The sequence below is a fragment of the Neltuma alba genome, unplaced genomic scaffold, assembly GCF_004799145.2.
Source record: "Neltuma alba isolate B1F8T4 unplaced genomic scaffold, ASM479914v2 tig00010970_pilon, whole genome shotgun sequence".
Classification (NCBI taxonomy): domain Eukaryota; kingdom Viridiplantae; phylum Streptophyta; class Magnoliopsida; order Fabales; family Fabaceae; genus Neltuma; species Neltuma alba.
In genome coordinates, this window is record NW_021635733.1 from 284,782 (window position 1) to 294,920 (window position 10,139).

Sequence of the window (10,139 nt, forward strand, 5' to 3'; positions counted from 1 at the left end):
TCTGTCCCGTCCCATGAACACCCCTATCAAATTTAAAGAATTTTCTTAATGTAAGGGAAAATTATTTTTTTTAATTGTTGACCTTTTAAATTAATGTAACGAAAGGAATGAAATTATCTAAATTTGGGCACTTTAAATTAACTTATTTACTTTCCAGTCAAAAAATTAACTTATTTACTTTTATGTTCATTTTAAAACAATAGTAAGATTTGATTTCAATCAGATTCAACCTATTATTATCTTATATAAAATGTCATTTGTACGAGTTTTTTTTTGGCCAAAAATATTCATAATTTTTAGATGTTTTTCCCCCACCAAAATCAAATAAAAAATTACTAGTGTGGATGGTTTATTTACATTCACATACAAAAGAGATAGGGAAAATTCCAAAAAAGGTCCTTGGAATATAGGAAATCCCAGATTGGGTTCTGGAATTTCGAAAATGACAGAAAGGGTCAGTGACTCAATTTGTTATTCGTAAAATCAAGAGAAATTAATAATTTTACCTTCATTTATATTCATTCACTACAATGATTTAAGGAATCACTATAAGGGTTTAGGCGTTACCTAGATTCGTGTAGTGAATAACTACTCACTTTTTCATGGTCAGGTACCTTATTATTAACTATAACTAATCTTGTAATCACTAGAACAGTGTAAGCGTTACTTAGATTTATTTAGAGAATAACTACTCACTTTTGCTTAGCCAGGGGCAAAATTGTCAATTCGTCTTAATTTTGCAAATGACAGATTCGGTCACTGACCCTTTCTGTCATTTTCGAAATTCAAGGACTCAATCTGGAATTTCTTATATTTCAAGGACTTTTTTTAGAATTTTCCCAAAGATTTATGCGTCAGTTTGTTTGTTTGTTTTTGTTTGTCAAAGCAGTTTGTTTTTTCGGTAACACTGTAATTGATAGATTTTGTTTTTGATAAAAAGATGAATTATATAAAATGAAGAAGAATTATACAACTAAGATTGGTGCTGTAGATGGGTAATTGACCGATATTTATCTCGTCTCAGTGATATGGAGACTGAAAGCTGGTCAAAAAAGATATGGAGACTGAAAAAGTCAAGCATAATGCCAGAGCAATCTGGCATGAAAAGAATTTTTTTTTTAAAAAGTAATCTAAATTGAAATTTTTGCTTTTCCTTTTTCCTTCTTTTGGTTTCCCAATTTCCCCAAAGATTCTGTCACAGGTTAGCTTGTCTTATGCAATGTAAGCTACAGTTACATTCCTCTTGGGCGCGCGCCTCGGTTACATTGCGAATCACGCACCCTGTCGTTCTGTTTCTTTTGTTGGCAGTGGAACTTCTTTAATCCTTGCGGTTATCTTGTCGAACGATTTGTGAATAAAAACACTGAAAAGAGGTTCCTTTTGACATTCGCTTTCTCATAATTTAGTTTTGTTATTCATTCATCTCTTCTGGCTGGGTTATCAGCTTTCCCCGTTTCCTCATCTTCAGTTGTATTGCTGTTTCTCAGATGTCTCGCTTAATTGATCAAGGTTGTCTCCCTTGACATCATATGTGCCATTCCTTCATGAGTTTTAAATGTTCTCCTGTAGAAATTTTACGCCACGTGTTTTTGCGTTTGGAATGATTGGACTAATATTCCGTACATCATGGATGAACTGGATTTCTTCTCTTTACTCTGTGTTTTGGGCACATTCTGTTATGCTTCTTAATGAATACCAGTTTCGCATTTGATGTCTCTAGTCCATATTGGGAAGGATGACTACACTGACGGGGAGAGCCATCAACCGCTTGATGTTTCCCTGTTCCTGTTCCTCAACCATGCTAGATCTGTATACTGTAAATAGGGTATTAGTTGGTTAAAAACTTAATTGCAAGATGAAATTTTACTATTTATTGCCTCACAGCTCATCAATAGTCATCTCAGCAATGGGATGCTACTAAAATTTTTCATGGAGGATGTGAGAAAACCTGGATCATTGTAATACTGGGTCAAATATCTGTCTGGAAACAAAAGAAATTGATTAAGTTGGAAATTTTATCTGGCCTTGTGCACGTGCTTGTTATTTGGAATGCTCATCCCCTATTAACATAGCCTGAACCTTTTTCCCGCTTTTACTTATAAATGTTGGCCTGTATGAATCTATAGCATAGTTCTCATACATACAGAGAACATGGAATCCGTTCTTTTTTCCCACAAAAAGAAAAAAGAAAAAGGAGATACTTAGCAGTTGGGATTAGATTATTTATTTGAATCTGTTTTCCGAGAAAATAGTGCATCAATCATCCACACATGTTACTCATGAATTTGCTACTTTATGCCTATAGGGATAATGGTCATGGCATTGGTTATATTCGTTTGGTTGTTTTGCTTCTCAAGCACCTCTAAACTTCCAAGTTCTATTTTTCCTTTTCCAATCATCTGTTATAAAACAAGTGACAGAGCCTTTCCTTTTGTAACTTTTCCAGATTATATGATGGGATGCTACACTATAAAGTCACATGGAGGGAGGGTGGCAAGGACACATAAACTTGACTGGCTAGTACTTCTGCTTCTAGTGGTTATTGACCTATTCTTGGATTCATTAGAACCTTTCCACCGCTTTGTGGGAGAGGGCATGATGACGGATTTGAAATACCCATACAAAGATGAAACTATACCCTTTAGGGTTGTTCAAGTACGTTTATGTGTTGCACCAAGAATACACATTCGGCTTTTAATTAACTATATAGCTATGTTGATATTGTGAACGAACAACCTTGACTTTTTTCATCTTTGCTGAAACAGATTGTTACCATATTATTTCCTATTGCTGTCTTTTTTATGTTCTACATTTGTAAAAGGAATGTTTATGACTTGCACCATTCAATATTAGGTATTTTCCATTGCTTTGACTTTGTAACTGGTTTACTGTTATTCCCATGCTCATGGCTCATGGTATCTTACTTGAATGAACTCTTGGGAACTTCAGGTATTCTTTTCTCTGCACTTATAACTGGGGTCATCACAGATTTAGTTAAAGTTGCAGTTGGTCGACCAAGACCGAGCTTCTTTTGGCGATGTTTCCCTGATGGTAAAGCGGTGTGTTCTCATTCTTTTTCAAGATCTTTTCTTCCTCCTCCAAACTATTCTCTCTCTCTCTTTCTTCTACAAGGGGCATGATATGAGGAGGAAGGGGGAAGTGAGTTTGGAAAATCTTTTCTATCTCCCTTGTTGCTCTTGTTTAGTAATGGTAGTTGTTTTAATGGTACTACCTGAGGGAGTGGCTGCCATTCGTTGATATGCAGGTATTTGATGCCATCACAAATGATGTTGTTTGTCATGGGGATGAGAAGATTATAAAGGAAGGATACAAAAGTTTTCCAAGTGGGCATACTTCATGTAAGTAGATTATCTATTTCCTGTTGTTTGGGTATTCATGAATTCATGAAGCACCTCTACCATTAGATGGGCATGGCTTCATATAAAAACGTACATTTGGCATAGGCCTCGTCCTCTTGTTGTGACTCACTATTGTCTTGTTGAATTGGTTTTTCTTACACACATTATTTCAAAGATGTTCTTAGTAACAAAATGTATCCAACTGTATTTTGTTGAGGAATGAAGCTGCTTCTATCATGACTAAACAAAGAACATAGTGAATGGGCTGTCGTTTGCATAGCAATGCAACCAAAGGGACCAACCATTTGTTAATTATTTCCAACAATTGTACTTTAAGTAATTAATGTTCACTGGAGAGAAAAAGAAGAAAATTTTGCTGGAAATAAAATCTGCTATTGCTTATACAATGCCGGGTCAAGAAGGTATTATTCTTTAGCTGCAGAAATCTTCTTAAAATACTAGCATTCTGAGCAAACTTCTTTTAGACACACATATTTCCTGTACCTTACTATTTGAGGCTAATTATTACACGCATCTCCCTATGCAAAATATCATTTTTTTAATCTCGTTTTCAAATCTGTAGCTAGAATAAACGTTTCTCCATTTAATGAAAATACCGCCAATTTCAGATTCAGTCCAGAGTGTGCTTTCTGCTGGTATAAAAAAAATAACTTAGCATCTGGTTTATCATGTGATTTAACAGATGGAGATGGGGTGTTTTATTGTGATGAAGTAGTGTGCTTTTAACCTTTTATGAAACTTAGCCCTTCAAATTTAATTATGTGTATGCGTACACGTTCATCCAAATTGCAGGGGCCTTTGCAGGTTTAGGATTTTTTGCATGGTATTTATCAGGAAAAGTTCGAGTGCTTGATCGCAGGGGTCACATAGGCAAATTATGTCTTTTATTGCTTCCTTTACTTCTTGCTGCTTTTGTGGGAGTTTCCCGGGTTGATGACTACAGGCATCATTGGCAGGACGTGTTCGCTGGAGGCCTACTAGGTTGGTAGTTGCAACGGATCAAAATCCAGTGGCTATTTAGGAATTATTACTGTCAAATAGAGACCTAAGCAATTTAAATGGCAGGGGCTTTGACTTCGACTCTATCTTCTTTTTTTGCCCCTTTTTCCTGCAGGGATTATTGTCTCTTCAACCTGCTACTTACTACTCTTTCCTTTTCCTCATCAATCAGGTGTGCATTTTTTTTTCCCTAACTACTTTGTAGTTTCTTAACACAAATGTGAATTATTTTCATCATTGTAAGAATTGTTGCCTGCTAGGCTTTATTTGCTATAGAAGGTCCATTTTTGTGATGTTGGGAGTTATAATATTTGGCTTGGTGAGCTCGCTCATAAAGTTCATCCTCTAGCATCTGTCACAATAGTTCTACTCTGTTTGTGCCACTGGAATTCGCTGATGTTCCATTTTAAAACTGAGAATAGTGATGGGCGGGTTTTTATGCTAAAAATGAAATAAAAAGTGTTGCATAAAGCATCTGATGGGAACCTTCTATCAACACAACGCATACAACACAGGAAGTTGAAACAGTTGAGTTCTTATATTAATGTGGAAATATGCTTTGCAATAGAGCTTACGACACATCCACTGTAAGTAAGTATCCGCCCTGGAATCTCTCGTAACAGAAAGAACTCAGGTGTCCTGCTTGACAGAAATGCGGCAAGCACAAGAAAATACAAAACTAGAACCTTAAAGAACAGTGAAAATTTTCCATCTTTTGTAAGGTTGGCTCTTTGCACCAAAACGTGACTGAAGTTCCTCTCCACGCTTGTTTCTGAGTTGCCCCTGTTACTGTTTCAACTGCTGTCTCCTACCTTACATCTTTTGCTTCTCTGCTTTTCTGTCTTATTTGGTTCTTAACCTTTGGACTTCTTCTAAACCTGTAGTTCTCCCTTTTCTGTCCTCTGTTTCTCCTTTTTGTCTCCTGCTCTAAGCTTTGGTGGCAGTGGTGGGTTGGGGCCCATCAAGATTATTTACAGTTTGAATCATCAAGGTGTTAGTTTCTGAGTGTTAATTTATTTTTGTTGTGGTCTCTTGAGCCTTTCAAGTATTGTACACGGTAGTCTGTATACGTGTTGCATTCATGCCTTCTTTTTTTTAAAACTTCGGAGATGTTCTAAGAAGATTAATTAACCATCAGCCTCTCAGAGTCAACAAATTAATCAGCTGAGAAAACAATTCATCTTCCCATATTATATTGGGGTTATAGTTTTGTCAGTAGTTTGTGTTTCCTCTTGGAGGCTGCTTAAACAGGTTAAATCCCAAAGTAAATATTATGGTTCTTGAACTCTCACGGGACTTCTGCTTATTTCCAAATGTGCAGGTTGGGCCCCTCATGCCTATTTTGAAATGTTGGGTAGAACAGAAGGTAATTCGACGGAGGATTGTCTTCCCATTCTGCAACCACAATTTAAATCTGCAAATGCAAGTGGCTCACAAGATTTGAGTGTGCACATTGAGTTACTGGAACCCGGAAGAAGGTACTGAATGCTGACCTTTACCTTAAACCAAATGAAATACGGTGCTCCTCTATGCTTATGGTATATTAAATATTGTCATAGGTGTAAGCATGTGTAATTAGTTGCGGTGCCTCACGTACATGTAAGAAGGTACTTGTTGACATCTGAATTTGGAAAACATATTCGGTTGACCTTGTCATGGCGTTGGCCATTGATTGTAAAAGATATGTTTTGTCAAGGTCTAACGTTGCCAAGGGCCTCAAACTTGAGAACACTGTGTATCTTTGACGTCTCAATATGAAACATATTGAGTATAGTGGATTTCGTGGATCTCCGTCCAAAACTTATTTTGCTTCCTTGTCTTGCGTAGTCGCATTTCCCCCAGCTTTGACTTATCTGCTCTGCTTGTAAATGCGAATAGATTTTTCCGAACCGAGAAAAATAGCAAATGAGGAAGAAAATGTGTTGGTGCTCTGCTCATTCAAATCCGCTACACCTAATATATATTACAAATGATGCATTAATATTTATTAACAGTAGAGAGACGCATGTTAGTTCTAGATTATTTTCATGACTAATACTCTGCTAGTATAGAATACTGAGTCCCACATCAAGTAGTGTGAATTGCTGAAGTGAGATGGTTCTCCTACCTCAATAGTAAGCGTCTAGGTTGGATTCCTAATCCCAATTAGATACCCATCATATTCTTATATGTTGAGCATAGTCTTAGCAACCATAGAACAAAAGCAGGAAGGATTAAGGGAAGCATCAGTTTGCATTGAGCATCTACCTATACACAAATTCATAAAAGTTGATGCAGGTTGGCCTCTTGCTATACATTTTTGTTCAGTTTCATCATAGAAATATGATGAGCAACGGAAGGAGCATCTTTCTTTGAACATTCTAAGAATTGCTGAAGTAAAATTTCTATATGCTTTTTTACTCCTCCTGAAAATATTCTACCAAAAAGTGTACTAACTTGCACGACTTTGAAGTGGTGGATGATGAGTTTCATTATATGCATATATTTTTAGGGCATGCTTAGTGTTGGAGCTTGGAAGTTGTCACATTATGGGCCTAATTTTGCAGATTTGACAAAGGGAAAATGGGTTGACTTTCAAGCCCACTCCCTACTTCTACTACAGATCAGCCTCCCCTACCACATGCTTGTGTTTGTAAGTGTCCTATCCTGGCACCCTAGACGTAATCATGAAATCCATATGCTCATTTTGCTGGTTCTTTTACCCTGAAGCTATCCATTGGATTATTTGAATGAAGCTCACATTGGTACGGAGGCCTCTCTTGACCTTTAATGGCTATAAGCAATTCTTTAATTGATTTATTTATGTTGCATATTTAAAAGCGCGTAATTAAATACGTATAACTTAATATTCAATTGGAATGTTAAATATTAAAAAAAATTACCACAAATGCACTTATTGTGATCGAATTAATATATTAGTGTTTTTCAGGCAAAAAAAAAATAGTATTGTTTCTTTAGGATATTTCATTTTTCTTTTAGGTCTTATTATTAAAATTCACATCAATGAAACGATCATTGTAAAATATCTTATAAATAAGTGGCATTTTGTCACCAAAAGGAAAAGTTGGCATTTGATTTGGGAATTCAAAATCAAGGCCTTACGTGATTGAGGCCCCCCCCCCCCCCAAAAAAAAAACGGATCGAAGTGGGGGGAAATGTTAATGAAATAAAGATAAGAATAAAACGAAAATTGGCGTCGAATAAAGTGATTCACTAAATTAGTAGATAGGTACCTCTTGTCGGACAGCATAAATAGAGCAAGGAGTATGAGAATTTTAAGAGAAACATATGGCCCTAGGGTTCTGTTAATCTAATTCACAAAATTGGCGGATATGATGAAATTCATAATTTTGACAAATATGTAAAATAATTATTACATAGATTAACTTTTTAATTTTAGGCCCGTGCCCAAATTAATACCTGTCATAGAGAAGCATAAATGTGCAGTATTAATGTTCACTCTATTACTAATGAGTTGGGTCTAACGGAAGGAGTTAATCCCTCATAATATGGTGAATTAATGTTTGAATTTTTATTAGGAGAGATGTCTACATTTAGTGTCCGACAGTGTCTCTAATAAAGGATATTTATGTTTTAGTGAGAAAAAAAATGTTCACTCCACCCTCTCAATAAAATCAACCTAGATATAAAGAGATAAGGTAAAATGAAAGCTTTTCACCTAAGAGAACACACATACAGCACGCTGAAAAAATTATTATTAATTTATTCTATTTTTATTTTTTGCACATAGTTTAAATAAAATTATGGCATGAGGCTATGCAATAATTTTTGCATTTCTAACGTACCAAACTAGCACTCACCATACTTCCATAATAAATTTGTAAAAGATACCCTTTTATTGTAAGCATAACGCTACAAATACGTCAACTTTGAGGGGGTAAAACAAAGAAAGAAGGAAAGAAAATGTCAACTTTATATACAATATCTTTTTTTAATATATTGGATATTCATGACGCCAATCTTTTTGTCTTATGTAATTTTTTTTAATCATTTGCTGACGATAATTAATTTGAAGTTTGAACCATTCTAGCCCTGGAAAGAAAAATTGAACCATTATAAGCTAAAAGTTTGAATTGGTCTTAGTGCTCTTATGGGTGTTTTCTTGTTATTGCCCTCTTTGTAATGTAGCCGAAACCCTAATAATCATTGAATTTTTCTAATAATTATTACTACTGATAATAATATAACTGGTCCTTTTTCTTTTCTTTTTTTACTTTAAACTTTCGATTAAGAAGTTATTTGTACTCTTAATATAACTAAAAAATAGGGGAAATTGCAAAAAAAGACCTTGGAATTGTAAAAACGCAGATAGGGACCATTGACAACTTCACTTTGGGTTTTGACAAGAATAATATGCCCTGAAGTTGTCAAAACCCAAAGTGAAGTTGTCAAGGGTCCCTATCTGCGTTTTTGCAATTCCAAGGTCTTTTTTGCAATTTTCCCTAAAAAATATTTATTTACGAATTAAATAATAAATTATAAATTTTTTTAAGCTTTCTCAAAACGAGTACATTTTGTTACCGGAAATTTGATTGAGTCAGAAGTGACTTTGGTCAAGTGTTGACATTGTATATATATTTTTTTTTTCGGTTGATCCTATACGTCAGTTGTAGTTCTAAAAAAGTCTAATATTTACTTACTTATTTATCGGTAATAATTATATGTTCGAAAATAAGTATTATAAAATAAAAGATTTGTTTGAAAATAAGTGCAATCAATCAAATCCAAATTTATTATTCTGTAACTAGACACTATCATCTATAAATTTGAAGCCAACGGGGCTACAAGCTTTATAGTTAAATCCAAGTTCTTAGATCATCGAAGAAGAATAGAGATCGATGAGTTTGTCTTCTCTTTACCATTTTCTGATGCTGCTTCTACTTATTACCCCTACTCTTTTCATGCAATGCATCGATGCACGTGTCGTAGGTATGTGTCCATATGCATAAAAAAATTATATATGAGCTTTTATATTTGTTTTCTTAATTATTTTAACCTTTTTTTAATATATTAAGGGTTAAAGAGTATTATACTTATTATATATGTTTTGGATAAAAGAATATATATTACATATAGAGTTGAGTTTTGGATCATTTTAGCGAGCAAAAAAAAAAAAACAAAGGAAAATTGATGAAAAATTCCCAATTACGAAATTTTATCACCTAAAAGAACCTGAAATTTGTTCAAAAATTTAGGTACAACCTCGTTCTCAGACTTAAAGATATATTACATATAATTAAAGATATATTGTATACAAATAGGTTCTAGATGCCTTTGAGCAATGGATTTGGTAAAGATGGATTTTTGAGCACTTTTCCAAAGAACAAAGATAGAAAAGAATTTTTGAAAAATGATGGAAAAACAAAGAATAAGAATACATATATACAAATTAAAAAAAATAAAGAAAATTCTTGTGTATGTAATAATTTAGTTGGATACTCTTCATGTCCAGAAGAGACCAAAGTTTGTAGTTGAACAATTAATTAGAGGCAAAAGTTAAAAAAAAAAAAAAAAAAAAGTTCCACAGGACTTGTCTTTTTGTATCTATTTCTCTCATAATCGATAACTTTATTTGATATGAAATTAAAAGACAATTAATGTTGACTGAAATATATTGTAGTTTCTTTGAGAATATCAAAATTTGAGAGAAGAAGTAAAAATTCTAATCATATTCACAAAATACTACCTCTGTTCATAATTATAAGAGCTAGTTGATTAATTTTTGAAAAGATTAAAGAA

The 10,139-nt window shown here is 34.1% G+C and overlaps 1 protein-coding gene across 3 annotated transcripts; it reads left to right on the plus strand.

Moving 5' to 3' along the window:
• The first annotated feature begins 1,188 nt into the window (after window positions 1–1,188).
• Window positions 1,189–7,164, plus strand: LOC114760345 (lipid phosphate phosphatase 2). Of its 3 annotated transcripts, none has more exons than XM_028949607.1 (9): window positions 1,189–1,373; window positions 2,447–2,655; window positions 2,766–2,853; window positions 2,950–3,059; window positions 3,266–3,359; window positions 4,173–4,361; window positions 4,495–4,551; window positions 5,701–5,857; window positions 6,871–6,957. In XM_028949607.1, the coding sequence occupies exons 2-9, from the start codon at window positions 2,452–2,454 to the stop codon at window positions 6,929–6,931; spliced, it is 960 nt and encodes a 319-aa protein (XP_028805440.1). In that variant the 5' UTR covers window positions 1,189–1,373; window positions 2,447–2,451; the 3' UTR covers window positions 6,932–6,957. The 3 variants fall into 3 exon arrangements, with proteins under 3 accessions (XP_028805440.1, XP_028805441.1, XP_028805438.1); XM_028949608.1 differs by lacking the exon at window positions 1,189–1,373 and adding an exon at window positions 1,402–1,509 and having other exon boundaries at window positions 6,926–7,164; XM_028949605.1 differs by lacking the exon at window positions 1,189–1,373 and adding an exon at window positions 1,402–1,509.
• Window positions 7,165–10,139: the final 2,975 nt, after the last annotated feature.